Raw genomic sequence first — 15869 nt, forward strand, 5'->3', positions numbered from 1 at the left:
ACCCACAGTATTCTGGCCTAGAGAATTCCATGGGCTGTATAGTCCATGGCGTCACAAAGAGTCAGACGCAACTGACTGACTTTCACACCACTAACTAGAGACATCACACCGTGCTGCACCATTCTGATGATTTCTGAAGCTTTTTTATTCTAGTCTTTCTCCTTTCTTTAATATAGTTACATCTCCTCTAACAGCGTACGTGCTATCTTTTAAAACAGGAGGAGAAAGAGTCAAGAGCCAGTTCATGCTCATCAACCTTCCCCCTGAATTAAAAAACGCACAAAACAAAAACAAGTTAAAGGAAGCCTGTCTCTTTCCCGTGACAGCCCAGAATAAACCAAATAAACCTTAAAAAGGGCTATGTGGGAAAGGCTGCCGGTCCTCCCAGGGGCACCCTTTGGGGAGAGCTCAGATCTCTGGATCATGCCAGTGAAGGAAAGTGGCTCACAGGATGGTTTTGGGGAGAAGGGGGCTTATAGCCCAGACACCCATTTCCAGGGACATCTGCAGGGCTCCTCTATACCCCAAATGGCTATTCCTGGGCCAGCCCACAAGCAGTCTCTGGGGCTTGTACCCACCTGGTCACAGCCCGCATCCACCAGCTCCTGCAGCATCTGTCGGTTCACTTCTGTGGTGGCCGAGGTGCCCGACTCGTTAGCAAAGGGGAGCAAGGAGTATCTGATCTCCCGCAGGGCTTTCTGGTATGGCCCGAACTTCGGGGCACTCCTCATCTGCTGCTGCCGGGCAGTGTCCTTGCCCCCCAGGACCTTGCCCCCTAGGACCTTGGCGTCCAGGGTGGCGTCACTGCCCGGCCCCGCAGGCGGCTGCTTCAGCCCCTCCCGGATCTCCTGCAGCCGCTGCCGGCTGTTCCCCGAGTACGTGGTGGCGGGGAAAGTCTTCGGCCGCATGGTCGGCCCAGGTTCCTCTGACCATAAATACAATCTTCTTAAAGCGTTTTATTGTTTAAGAGACAAGACCAACAGTATCAGTTAGTTGTAAACACACTTTCACAACAGTTTCCTTTTGAAGGTGTCCTTTCCTTCCATTTTTGTAGTTCCTGCAGAGAACCGAACATTTTCCAGGGTCTTCATTTTGAAGATCATCTCCACCTAAAAAGGAAAATCAGAAGGTGTTCATTGGTGTTTCCCACATAACGTTAGCAGTACTTTTTGGTGGTGGTTTAGTCGCTAAGTTGTGTCCAACTCTTACGACCCCATGAACTGTAGCCCACCAGGCTCCTCTGTCAGTGGGATTTTCCAGGCAAGAATACTGGAGTGGGTGGCCATTTCCTTCTCCAGGGGATCATCCTGACCCAGGAATAGAACCCGGGTCTCCTGCATTGCAGGTAGATTCTTTAGCAGCATTGCTGGTGTTTCCCACATAATGTTAGCAGTACTTTTCAGGAATGGACAAACTCAACAACAAAAAAAACAGAACAACCTAATCAAAAAATGGGCAGAAGACCTAAACAGACATTTCTCTAAAGAAGACATACAGATGGTCAACAGGCACATGTCAAGATGCTCAACATCACTAATTATTAGAGAAATGCAAATCAAAACCACAATGAGGTATCACCTCACACTGGTCAGAATGGCCAACATTAAAATGTCTACAAATAACAAATGCTAGAGAGGGTGTGGAGAAAAGGGAACACTCCTACTCTGTTGATGGGAATGTAAACTGATACAGCCACTGTGCAGAATTGTACAGAGGTTCCCAGGAAAACTAAAAATACAGTTAACACATGAGCCAGCAACCCCACACTTGGGCACATATCTGAAGAAAACTCTACTTCAAAACAATACATGCACCCCTATGTTCATAGCAGCACGATTTATTAATACAATAGCCAGAATATGGCAGCAACCTAAATGTCCATCAACTGATGAATGGATAAAGATGTAGTACACATACTCAATGAAATACTACTCAGCCATTAAAAAGAATGAAATGCCATTTGCAGCAACATGGATGGACTTGAAGAGATTATCATACTAAGTGAAGTAAGTCAAACAAAGAAAGACTAATACCATATGACATCACTTATATGTGAAATCTAAAATATGACACAAAAGAGCCTATCTATGAAGCAGAAACAGACTCACAGGCAAAAGAACAGTCTTGTGGTTACCACAGGGGAAAGTTGGGAGAGGGAGTGTCAGATTAGGAGTTTGAGGTCAGCAGACACATTCTATATATAGAATGGATAAATAAGATCCTAATGTATAGCACAGGGAACTACATTCAATATCCTGCAGTAAGCCACAATGGAAAAGAATATGAGAAATAGTGTATATATGTGCATAACTGAGTCACTTTACTGAAAGTTGAAATTAACACAACACTGTAAATCAGCTGTGCTTCAATGTCAAAAAATGAGTTTTTGATGACGTTTAAAAAGTTAAAGTACTTTTAAAGAGAGAAAGGAAATGGCAACCCACTCCAGTGTTCTTGCCTGGAGAATCCCAGGGACGGGAGAGCCTGGTTAGCTTCCGTCTATGGGGTCACACAGAGTCGGACACGACTGAAGTGACTTAGCAGCAGCAGCAGCAAAGAGAGAAAAGCTCAGATAGGGAAAAGCTGACACCATTAGACTCTATGTGAACATGTGCCTGAAGCCTGATTCAGGCTGCACAGCTCTGAGGACCTGGTTCTTCCTCCAGCTGGAGCATGGCAAGCCTGCCCTGTGTCCAGGGACAACCCCCTCCCACCTGCTCACCACAAGAACCTCAGGGCTCCCAGCTGTAAACCCCTCCAGAGCAGAGGGCCCTTCGCCCACCCAACCTCAGAGACCCCGCTGTTCACCCCCAGCCTCCCTCTCCCCCAAGCCCCAGCACCTGAACTGTGAGACCTGAGGGTAGGAGCCGCTGCCCACTGCCTGGATCTGTGCCCTTTCCTGGGCTGGAAATGAAACCTGCCCCCCGGAGTCTCGGGAGAGCACTCAGCAGGGGCTCTGCCCCTTCTTCAAGGCTTCAGATGCAATATTTCTCATGTTTACACAAAACCACTGTAAGAAGCTGAACAACTGTGCTATACTGCTCAGTCAGAAAGAGTAGTAAAGCTCTGACACAAGCTGGTGTTCAGTCACTAAGTCGTGTTGGAGTCTTTGCAACCCCATGGACTATAACCCACCAGCCTCCTCTGTCCATGGGATTTTTCAGGCAAGCATACTGGAGTGGGTCACCACTTCCTTCTCCACAGAATCTTCCCAACCCAGGGACTGAATCCGTGTCTCCTGGATTGCAGTCGGGTTCTTTACTGCTGAGCCACCAGGGAAGCCAACAGGCTACAATGTGGATGAACCTTGAGGACATTATGCTGCGTGAAGCAAGCCAAGACACAGAAAGAAAACACTATGTGAGTCTGATGAGGCAAATCCAGAGACAAGGTGGACTGCAGTTACCAGGGCTGGGCCGAGAAGGTTATTACTTAATGGGTACAGCGCTTCTGTTTGGGACACTGAAAAAGTCCGGACTATGGCAGTGACTGCAGTGACAGTGTGCATGTATTTACTGCCAGTGAACTGTACACTCAGGAATGGTTAAAATGATAAGCATTATGCCAAGTCATCTAATGTTCATATCCAGCGGGTGAGGGTCTGACTATTCTCCCCTTCCAAACACAGCTGTGCTGGGAAAAGCCAGAACTCAGCACTGGTGCTGACACAAGTGCACCCCGCTCACAGACGGAGGTCTGAACCGCCTGATACCCCCACCCCACACGGAAACACAACGGGGAGCGGCTCCCCAAGGCCACACACCCCCAGATGCTTTTGAGTGCCTGTGGGTCCCACAAACATTCCGATTATAAAGCCAAGCAGTGCAGGAGAGACTGGACATGTTTGCATTTACACATGAGCTAAGAAACACCGGGGGGGAGTGGTGGTTGCCCCTGAACGGAATCCAGGTCAGATGTAATAGTGTCTGTCCTTTCTTTTCCTCCCCCTCAGCATTTCATTATGAAGATTTTCAAACATACAGAAAAGGTGACAGAGTTATTCAGTGACAGCCACTCAACCTGCAGCTGGGAAAGCTCCCTGTGCAGCGGGGGCAGGAGGACCCCCCTCCATGCTCTCATCCTCTTCCCACCATGCTCCCCTAGGCACACCTGGCTTCCTCGGTGATGATGCCAGACACCTACCAGCAGGCCTGTCCTGCCTGAATCACTAAGGAAGGATGAAACTTTCCTTCAGTCCCACAAAGAATCCAAGTATTTTCTCAGCTTAAGACCTTGTATTTTAGACTTTAATTTGACAACAATTGATTTCATGGCAAAATTATGAACTTCTGAAAGCATTTTTCATAAGAATACTCATCAGTCAAATCATGATTGCAGCTGGAAATGAGCCCCTCTGACACACTACAGTATCATTTTAATAAGCTCTCTCATCCAGAATTTCAAAAGGCCCTAAGGGCCCTATGACCTAAGGTCTCAAGGGTCTTAAAAAAATGAGGGTGGGCCGCCCTGGTGGCTCAGTGGTAAAGAATCTGCCAGCCAATGCAGAAGACATGGGTTCGATCACTGGTCCAGGAAGATCCCACATGCCATGGAGCAACTAAACTGGTGCGCCAGAACTATTGAGCCTGTGCTCTAGAGCCCAGGAGCCGCAACTACCGAGGTCATATGCTGTAACTACTGAGACCTTGTGCCTAGAGTTTGTGCTCTGCGACAAGAGAAGCCACCCGCACACCTTAACGACAGAGTAGCCCCCACTCACCACAACTAGAGAGAAAACCTGCACAGCACCCAAGACCCATCACAGCCAAAAATAAATTAATAAAATTACACAGGCTTCCCAGGGGGCGCTAGTGGTAAAGAACCGGCCTGCCAATGCAGGAGACATAAGAGCCGCGGGTTCAATCCCCGGATCACGAAGATCCCCTGGAACAGGGCATGGCAACCCACTCTAGTATTCCTGCCTGGTGAATGCCATGGACAGAGGAGCCTGGTGGGTACAGTCCATGGGGTTGCAAAGAGTTGCATACAGCTGAAACGACTTAGCATACATGCACACACGGGAAATTCCCGGTGGTGCAGTGGTTAGAATTCTATGCTTCCACTACTGAGGCCAGAGAACTAAGATCCCACAAGCCACAGTGCACCAAGAAAAGGTGGAGTGGGTAGCAACCAAAGCAGTCTAACGTTGGGAATTTCTTAGGTGTCATCAACTGACTTAAACATATCTCAAAAGAAACTGTAAGACACTGGAATTTTAAAATCACAATACAACTCAAAAAACAAAACTCACTTTCAAATCTGGGGCTGAGACGATGGCTAAGGCCTATCCCGAGTACAGGCGGCTCCACTAAAAACAATATGAGAGCAGTATTCTAAGCAAACCTTAATGTGGTCCTATCAAACTCAATTCTATCCTTCAACCAATCCTGGAAAATGTTATCAGATGTTCAAGAATTTTTATTCTAATTCCTCCAAGTGCTTCACAACCTCACTGGCTGCCAAGCACACATTCAGCACCGACCAGGGAACCAATGAAACCCACGTCCTGTGGAACCCACAGTAATGACATACAGCATTTTTTTAAACAGTATCTCTTGGACCTAAAATTCCAGTTATTATTTAAATCATATCTTTACTATAATCAACTAGCAAAGCTGAAACGAGATCAGGCAGCCAGGCCAGGCCTCCAGCCAGGTGCTGAAGGCCAGAATCATAAACCACCACGCTGATGGCCGACTCCAGGGCTGCCCTGGCCAGGAAACCCCATGCCAGGGCCACTCCTCACTGGGAGGGTCCCTGAAAACATCCTTCCAATCAAGGGTGCAATCACAAGGTTTCAGAGGGCACAGAGGTCTTCCACATGTGCCAAATGCTGTGCTGGACAGTATGTCAGGTTACCCAGGTAGGACAGAGCCTCACCTCCAAATAAGTTTCTGGACCAAGGGAAAAGAAACCACCACATGCCTTAATGGCTTTATACACGACATCGGTATGATATATATACACAGATATCCGTGTGTGTGTATACCCACACACAGACAAACACATTATGAATAACAGCATAAAAACCATGGAGCTATAGAAGTCTGTACCCAAGACCACCACGCGGAATGAGTAGGCCGGGGATAAACGTATGGTCTATTCTGTTCAGCACTCCTCATAGCAAGCAACCCAGCAAGTGAGTCTCCTGTGTTCTTTCCACACCAAGTAGGGCTTCCAATATTTGAGAAGCCTTGCCTCCTTCCAACATCTTCCTTTCCCAGGGTGAGAGACTTCCTGGCCAGGGCTCTGACCACCTGAGGTGACCATGACTGTCCCTGGAATCCCAGTGCTCAGGCCTATTCAGAGAAGACCTCTCAGAGAAAGGGTCGTGTCACCAAAGCTGGAAAGGGGAAAGGGCTGACATTGGACGGAGGAAGTATGAAGCTATTCCTGGAGCCTGGGACTTCCTGTGAAAAGGCTAAAACACAGAAGAGAAAGACGAACAGGGAGATAACTGTGGGGGTGTGTGTGTTGGGGGAGGTACCCTCTGGGTCAATTTAATGAAAACACAGGAGTGGCACTGTTGTGAAGCAGAACAGGACTGAGTTAATGAAAAAGCCAGTTCTCAGCACTCCAGCTCAAGATCACTGTCTGGAGTTACTACCCCAAACGAGACCCACTCCACTGAAAAGCCAACTTACATCCTCAGAAAGGTTCTCACCATCCTAACTGCATTTAGAGACTACAGGATCTGCCTGGCACCACAAAATCGGAACAATCGTAAATGCAAACCAATGCTACAAAATATGAGTTTTTACTTATCCTGCAGAAAAATTCCTATGAACGTCAAATATTGGCACACAGACAAAAATTAAGTAAAAAAAAAACACCTGTCATTTATTAGGTTGACAGATGGCAAGAGATACAAAGTTTTCCTAGAGTGAATGGCAAACATTGAACAAGGTCAGAGTCAAATTCCCACCCTAATTTTAGCATTGTAACTGTTCTCTCTCTGTCCAAGGGTATCAACCTTTGTTGGCTTTAAAGCAACCAACAGGGAAGTGAGCAGCGAAGCAGGCTACCTAGCTTCAGGCCCCAACAGCCTCCACAGGTGCTGCTGCGATAAAACCCAACCCCATCTCCACAAAGGGCGGCAGCCACCCGCACACAATGGGGCTGGGGACCCTGGACTGCCAAGGCTGGACGGGGATTACCGAACACTCGGCTTCTTTAAAAAGGAAGGAGATTCAGAGAGTTTTTTAAGAGCAGATTTACAGTCAAAGCAAAGTAAATGCAGTGAATTGACTTTCTTTCTTCAAACCCATCATTCTTTTAAAAATCAATGAGTAACATTATTTAGAAGTTTCACATTATTATGAAATAAAATATAAAAGCAGATTTTCAAAAACTACGTTAATCTGTTTTTTCCAATACAAATCAGAACACCTCCCCCCAAAGTTCCCTAAATCTTTCCTGTGAGTTTACTGGGTATTTATCAGCTGCAACACCTCTCCCCACCCCCAGCCCACACAAGCAGTGAGGTTTAGGAGACCAGGGCTGGCTATTTACAAGATATTCAAAATAACATGGCATCTTATTGTAAAAACATTCCCCCCCCAACCAAAGGAAAGTCCCTCCCACCAACCTGGGGATTTGCTCAGGAAAGAAAGAAATATGTACAGCTAAGTCAAAACTACTTCAAGTCAGATGGAGAGCTGAAAGAACTCTCTCCAGTTCAAAAATTCCGAGATTCTAGTAATTCACCTTAATAATTTTTCATGACAGCTTCTGCTCAGATACGTTATTCAATAAACTACTTGACTTTTCGAGATTTATTAAATGTTCAGCAATTTTAATTTCAAAGGAATGCTGGTATATTCACTAAACAGTGACCAAATTTTATGAGGCTGAATAACACAGTGTCTTGTTAATGATAATTTAAAACAGACTTTCTTAAACAGTCTATGCATTCTTATTTTGAAGGTTTTCCTTTTACTGCCTTGTTAATACATTTGCTAAAGAAAAAAGAAAACTGAAAAAATACAAAGTAGCTTAGTCTCTAGATTGAGCGCTCAAAAATGGTGATCCAACGCAGGGAACGGAGCTTAAATTCAACTGAAAATATGGACCAAAGTCTCCTTAGCACAATTTTCCTAATAATGCGCCAGGAGTTACTTTCTCCATTACTAAGGGAAAGCCTGTCAACTCCTGGGTTAAAATTTAAACTGAACACCTGTGTGAACGACACGCATTTTGTGACTTTCCATTCAAGTTTCTTAGTAAAATGTGGCCAAACTTTCCTCGGAAAACGTACGTATTTGCGGAGCACTTTGGGAAGAGAGCTGCCTGGCCACTGTCTCTACCTGCCAGGCGCTGGACCCCGCGAGGCCGCGGGCGGGGGCTCCAGCCGGGATTCCAGCCCAGCGAGACGCCGGCCCCGCCGCCCGCGGACCGCACGCCCAGCGCACCGGCCGGGCCCAGCCGACGCCCGCGGGCCGGGCAGGTGTGCCACCCAGGCCCCGCCTGCCCCCGCCGGCGCCCCAGAACCGCGAGCCGGGTCGGAGCCCGGCCCAGAGCCGGGCGCTGGGGGCCCGGGAGGCCCGGCTCCGGACCGGGTCGGGGTGGGGGAACCAGTGGGGGAGGGAGCGGCCCGGGGGCGCGGCCCGGCTGGAGCCGGGCAAGCTCGGCGGGGGACCACCGCCCGCGGGGCCGAGGGGCGGGGGCCGAGGCGGACCGACAGCGCGGACACCCCCCACCGGCCGAGCGCGCGGCCCCGCCCGCCGCCCCGTCCCGGGTCCGGACCCCACCGCCCCGCTCACCTCGCGCCGTCTACGCCGTCCGCGGCCGCCTGGCCCGCAGCTCCGGGGCCTCGCGGGGGACGCCGGGCCCGGGGGCGGCCAGCGGGCGGGGACATGGGGCGCCGACGGGCTGGCGGGCGGGCGGCCCCATCTTCCGGCGCGAGCGCCGCGGCCCAGCGCGCAGCCCGAGCGGGACATTCGCTACATTGTTGGCATTCCTGGGCCGTCACGTGACCCTCGCGTCAGCGCCGCCCCGCCCCGCTCCCCGCGGCGGCGGCTGCCCCGCCCCTCTCCGGCCCCGCCCCCACGGCCGGCCCGGTCCCGCCCCCAGCCAACCCGGTCCCGCCCACGCCGGCCCCGCCTCCCGCACCTCAGGCTCGGGACAGTCCGCGAGGACCCGCCGGCCCCGCCCCGCCCTCCCGCTCAGCCCCGGGAGGGAGCCCAGATCCCGGCACCTGCGTCCCGCCCAGCCCCTCACCTGGACGCGAGTCTCCGCCTTCACCTGCGCTCGGCCCTGGCCGGCCCCCTCCTCGCTTTTTGTGCGGGAAAAGATCCTTCCCTTGCTCTGTCCTCGACGACAGAGACAGAGCTAACTAAAACAAATAGGCTGTAAATAAAATGGACTTTACAATTTATGAATGAGATACCTAATCAAATTTTGGAATTGTTTGCAATAGTGAAAAATCAGGAAGAACCTAAAAGTCCAGCAGTGGGGAAATAAAATATGTAAAATAGTTCAGTGAAACGTGATACGTGTAGATAGACTTCAAAAATCATTGCAGAGGGGAGAAAAGCGAGGTGCAGAACTATATATACATTACAAGAGCATGTTTATAAATAAACCAAATGTCACAGAACCTATACTGATAAAATACTGTACACTCGTACCCACGAGGAATGCAAGACGTTCACGCGGAAATCATGACAGCTGTGGACGGGCAGCAGGGAGGCTGGAAACCGGACTCAGGAGGAAACTGGGGGCGTCATCTTTTTCTCCAGTCTTTGTTTCTTTATTTGGAACAAACTGTCCGAATTTTAAAATTTGTTGATTCTCAGGGATTAGGTTCAATAATGTATGCTGTGTTATTATTCTTTGTGCCACTTTTAAAAACATCTTTAAAAATTTTTCACATATACAGGAAACAAATTGGAAACAAATTTCCAGATAGAGTCTCACTTGAGGAAACTGATGTAGAATATAGGAGAACAGTTGTGTTTATTGACACAGAGTCAATCATTCTCTTGGGTTTTTGGTTTTTTTTTTTGAAGACCTACCATGAACCATCTGAGAAAGCACTGGCAACCCACTCCAGTACTCTTGCCTGGAAAATCCCATGGACAGAGGAGCCTGGTAGGCTGCCGTTTATGGGGTCGCACAGAGTTGGACACAACTGAAGCGACTTAGCAGCAGCCATAAACCATGGGTTAAACCAAATACTGTTGGTACCATAGTGAGCAAAACTACTTCATTTACCCACTGGCAGAACTTACACTCTCGTAGATATATTCAAGAAACTTAAGTGACAGAACAGCATACAGGATCTAATTTGGTTAAATGATAGATGTATTTACATTTAAGCTATATACATAAAATATACATTATATATCATATAAAATATATAATAGTATATGTGTGTGTGTATACATGTATATACACATACATATCTGTGTGTGATTTTAAGTCCAGAAAATTATGCTGCCAAATATTGAAAATGATAGTCTCTGGACATAACGGTTCTGGGTGACTTTTGTCTTATAATTCCTGATAACTCTACATGGACAAATTAAAAAAAAAACTGTTTAAATAATCATCCACATAATGCATCCAGTTGAGAAGGGGAGAGAAGAGATAGGAAACACAAGTTCTGCTGAGCAAAAAGTCTGTGGCGGTGGCAACCTCACTGGGTATAAATTTGATTAACGCATGTATATACTATGTGTGTATACCAGGTGTTGCCCTACACTTGTGTATTATCTCAGTCAATTTTCTGGCTTAAAACTCAGCATTCAAAATACTAAGATCATGGCATCCAGTCCCATCACTTTATGGCAAATAGATGGGAAACAATGGAAACAGTGACAGACTATTTTCTTGGGCTCCAAAATCACTGCAGATGGTGACTGCAGGCATGAAATTAAAAGACACTTGGTCCTTGGAAGAAAAGCTATGACCAACATAAACAGCATATTGAAAAGCAGAGACTTTACTTTGCGAACAAAGATCCATCTAGTCAAAGCTATGGCTTTTCCAGTAGTCATGTGTGGATGTGAGAGTTAGACTATAAAGAAAGCTGAGTGCCGAAGAATTGATGCTTTTGAACTGTGGTATTGGAGAAGACTCTTGAGAGTCCCTTGGACTGCAAGGAGATCCAACCAGTCCATCCTAAAGGAAATCAGTCCTGACTATTCATTGAAAGGACTGATGTTGAAGCTGAAACTCCAATATTTTGGCCACCTGATTCGAAGAACTGACTCATTGGAAAAGACCCAGATGCTGGGAAAGATTGAGGGCAGGAGGAGAAGGGAACGAGAGAGGATGAGATGGTTGGGTGGCATCACCAACACAACGGACCTGAGTTTGAGCAAGCTCCAGGAAATGGTGAAGGACAGGGAAGCCCGGCGTACAGCAGTCCATGGGGTCACAGTCAGACATGACTGAGCAACTGAACAACTATGTTATTAACCCCATTTTATAGAAGACCCTAAAACACAGAGAGCCCAACTAACTCACCAAAGACAAAGAGCTGGGAGTCCAGCCTTGCTGAATCTGACACCAGAGCTTGGAAACACTGAATTATAAGGTGAATTCAGGTAATCTCAGTCATGACCTTTTCACTTTGTCCAAGGGGGCAGGATTGGTCCCTGTGGACTGAGCAGGGGGACCCCGGGCCCAGGGTGTTTAAGGGGTACCCTCTGAGGCCGCTGTGCAATGTGCTCCCCTCCCCCACCCTTTCCCACCTGTAAATGCAAGCAACCTGATTATGACTTAGCCTCTTCTACCTTAGTGGCTGGAAAGCAGGCTCTAGTCTCAACACAATTTTTGGAAAGAGAAATCCTCTTTGTAATCTGTGGCGGACATGCAGCAAATCTGCCTAACTAAGAAGAATGTTCTCTATGGGGAGTAGTGAAAAAGCAGAGGAGAGTCAGATTTCGAAAGGCCTAGACAAGCAGAAAGAAGATGGGCTACACTGATTCACTTTGTTTCGTTCCCGTGTAGTCTGTCTTGTTAACTAGATTATAAAATTCCTTAAGAAAAGGGACCATTTTTTCTCCCTAAAACTACAAATGGGGAGCTTAACTGATGGTTTGAATGTACTGAATGAAATTTTAAAGGTTGTTTTAACATCTGAAATATAAAAATTTTAAACATCACCTTTTTCTCAGAGTAAAGCACTCTGGGTCAGCCAGGGCGATTTCTTGGCCCACTGTTCTTTGGAGGTCTCTGTTCTGCAAACCTGTAGGTACTTGTAAAAAGAGTTAACAATAGCAGGTTTATTAGTTGGGGTATGTTTTAATGATGAACTGCTTTTTTTTTTTACTTCATTTTATTGTGATAAAATATACACTATAAAACTTACAAATTTTTCATCATCCAAGATTGACATTCTGTCCTCTTTAAATACTAACTCCCTATTTCCCTCCCCCACTTGTTTGTTCTTTTGAGGGACTTTTTGTTGTTTTCCTTTGGTAATTTTCTGACTTTTTTTTTTTTTTTTGGTCATGAGGCACACACAGCTTTTGGGATCTTAGTTGCCTGACCAGGGATCAAAGCCATCCCTCCTACAGTGGAAGTGCCAAGTCCTAACCACTGGACTACCAGGGAAGTCCCTAAAGTTCAATTCTTACATGTATTTTCCAATATTAAAGTCAAGAGTGAGTAAATTTTCTCTGATTTTAATTTATTTCTAATTGTTTTGAGCCATTTTGGAAAACAGAGCTTCCTGGAAATTTTGGTAAAAACCTCCAGGGCATTCTTAGGGGAAGGCCCAGGGACACAGCAGGGCTTATAGGCTGGCCACCTTGCCAGTCTCTGCAGACCTGCCTCTCCAGCAAAGTCCAACACAGAACCCTGCTTCATCCTCTGGATAGCCGCTCTGCTTCTCAGATGAGTAATGAAATATGTGGTTGCATAAGTCAGAATTGCTCAATAATTTAAGATGTGTTCCCAGAAGACCTCAAAGAAACACTGTCAAGATAAAAATCACATTCTGCATTTAAAAAATTCTTATGTTGACACTTTACATTATTAAGAGACAATTGCTAAAACAAGTTTTCTTTTCCTACCACATCCTCAGTTAGTTTACCTTTCGTGCTGAGTGAGCTGTGATAGCAACACCAGCGAGCCACTCACTTTTCTCATTGCATTTATACTTGGCTGCAACTTCTGTTTCCTTTGCAGACATAGGCAGAATGTTTTTGTGTCTGTAATTGAAAGAAAAATCCCACCATGAAAGTCTGGAAGCTCCTAGATGTCTTAAAACTTTCCTTTTAGATCTTAATCATTTGCAGTAAATATTGGTAAAGCTTGCTTTAGGGAGCAGGAACAAAGAACATAAGGCTCCAACTCTTGTCTCAATGAAATCAATTTCTGTAACAAAATTAACACTACATTTTTTCTGACAGATGATGTTGACCTTTTTCTTTACATTTTATTTATTTATCATTGGCTGCTCTGGGTCTTCGTTGGCACACTGGGGTTTTCTCTGGTTGCCGCAGAGCAGGAGCTACTCTCTTGTGGACCTAGAGCATGGGCATCGTGGTTGGGGTGCACAGGCTTAGTTGTCCCACAGCATGTGGGATCTTCCTGGACAGGGATCCAACCTGCTCCCCTGCATTGGCAGGCGGATTCTCAACCACTGGACCACCAGGAAAGTCCAAACCTAACATTTTCAAAGGAAAACTGCTGAGCCAATCTAAATTGACAAGAAATTTTTAATTGTGTAATTGCAAAAGGGACATTTTCACAGTCTATTTTTAACTTTTAGTTTACAGTTTAACTACTAAATGTCATTGGGGCCCCCTTGGTGGCCCAGTGGCAAAGAATCCAGCTGCCAATGCAAGAGACGCAGGAGACGTGGACTCAACTCCTGGGTTGGGAAGATCCTCTGGAGAAGGAAATGGCAACCCATTCCAGTATTCTTGCCTGGGAAATCCCATGGACAGAGGAACCTGGTGGGCTATAGTCCATGGGGTTGCAAGGAGTTGGACACAACTTACCAACTAAGCAAGCACAAAAACAACTAAATGTCATTATGGTTGTTACTGAACGTTTCCTTCTAAGACCATTGTGTTTTGCTTTATCAAAGAGACCTGAAAAGAAAACTGTGTGTTCTCTTCAGATGCTGGGTAAGTGGGTTTTGATCCTGAAAACCATGATGAGGTTATGATAAGGTGATTTCACATACAGAAGTGGAAGACAGCCTATGGAAGACTGACAGGCTGCCCCACTTGAAAGAGCAAAGGGAAACCTATAAAAATCAGGAAGCAGTCATGAAGATTGTATCTGACGGCTGGTAACCCCAGGACGAGCAGAGTTTCTGGGCTTGAGGGTTGGAACTTGAAAAATATTCCAGAGCTACTAGATTTCAGAAAGTCAGAGGTGAAAGGAGGAATTAGAGTTCAAGGTACAGGACTCAGAAGGAGGAGAGAGCAGAAACAAAGGTCTTGGCAGACAGGAATTTAAGGCCGGTGGAGAACTGGCTCAGGCAATCCGGTGCTGTTGAGTCAACCCTGGCGGGTGGTGGTGGAGGGGGGCGGGAAACGGGCTGGAGATATATTTGGGAGCTCTCACAGGAGGTGAGGTTGGAAATGAGACAGCTGCAGGGAATGGAAGGCATCTTGGTGCCTGTAGTTCACAGGACAAAAGGGTGGAGCACGGTCTACATCTACAATGAAAGATGACCTCAAGGCAAAACAAGATCTTAAGTCTGCCCACCCTGTCTCTCTCTTATTTTGCATACATGAGACTTCTTGCTGTGTTCGTGGGTCACAAAAGTTATGATCTGCATCACAAAATCCCAAGTTTTCATTTTCACTCTTCCAACCACTTGCTGGACATTTTCCCATTGGTCTCTTGATGAACTTTGAAAGTCAAAAGGAGAAATACTTAGTGAGAAATTAGGACAGGCCAGGTTTGTCACCCTCTCCAGCAGCATTTAATTTGTTCAATATTATTGGAAACCCAGATACTCTCAGCGCTGGGGACACAACAATGACAGCAAACATCACTGTGGTGCTGTGCTCAGTTGTGTCCGACTCTTTTCGACTCCATAGGCTGTAGTCCACCAAGAATACTGGAGCAGGTTGCCACTTCCTACTCCAGGGGATCTTCCCAATGTGGACCCAAGGATCAAACCCATGTCTCTTAAGTCTCCTGCATTGGCAGGTGGATTTTTTACCACTAGTGCCGCTTGGGAATCCCTCCAAAGGAAAGACACTACAGCTCCTTGAGCTCTTATCATAGAAGGAGTATGACCTGGTTGGTCTAGGAAATGTGGGAAGCACTTTAGCTGAGATGCTAAAGTGGAGAAGAAATTAACAAGAAGAAGCGGGAAAGTGTCGGAGAGCCAGTGAGCTGCGTGTGCAAAGGCCCTGGGTGGGGAGGAACAGGACCCAGCATCTAAAATCCCAGAGAAGACGCTCGTGAATGGAATGCAGAGATGCAGGGAGAGATGGGAGGTGAGGAGGAGGAGGAGGAGGGCACCTGGGGCCTTTAAGGGCACTTTAAGGATTTAAGTCTTAATACTCAGAACAGTGGGAGTCATGGCGGTGGGGGATGGGGGGAAGTAGAGGAATGGCAGAGTCTGGATCAGCTGTTGAGTGGCTGGGAGTTGGGAGGAAGGAGGGGGATGGGCCAGAAGGTTACTCACTGCAGAGGGAGGTGATGGGCTTAAGCCAAGATGGTAACAATGGACGAGGGAAAAGCGGCTGAAATGGAGAAATAATAGTGGTAACACTTTGAGATCTCAGTGGATTTGTTTCTGGAGGTATCTTCTGAGCTGGAGCAGAGTGGATGGACGGAGACCTTAGGAAGACCATGGTCGACACCAATCTGTAGCTAAGGTGCTCTAAGTCAACCACAGATGCTATGGGTGAGGTGTGCAGGAAGGGGCCTGACGCTGAGGAAAC

General features: G+C 47.0%; 1 protein-coding gene across 1 annotated transcript in view; it reads right to left on the minus strand.

The window, feature by feature from the left end:
• LATS2 (large tumor suppressor kinase 2) overlaps nt 1-8968 on the minus strand; it is a 31612-nt gene extending 22644 nt beyond the window's left edge. Inside the window, exons 1-2 of the mRNA XM_055426401.2 lie at nt 8763-8968; nt 579-1109 (exon numbers count right to left, since the gene is read on the minus strand). Of these exons, the coding sequence (XP_055282376.2) occupies nt 579-908 (330 nt within the window). The 5' untranslated portion in view covers nt 909-1109; nt 8763-8968. The remainder of the gene's footprint in view (nt 1-578; nt 1110-8762) is intronic.
• Between the last annotated feature and the right edge of the window lie 6901 nt (nt 8969-15869).

Source organism: Moschus berezovskii, chromosome 13 (genome assembly GCF_049115385.1).
Source record: "Moschus berezovskii isolate FMDL1 chromosome 13, NW_MosBer_1.0, whole genome shotgun sequence".
Classification (NCBI taxonomy): Eukaryota; Metazoa; Chordata; class Mammalia; order Artiodactyla; family Moschidae; genus Moschus; species Moschus berezovskii.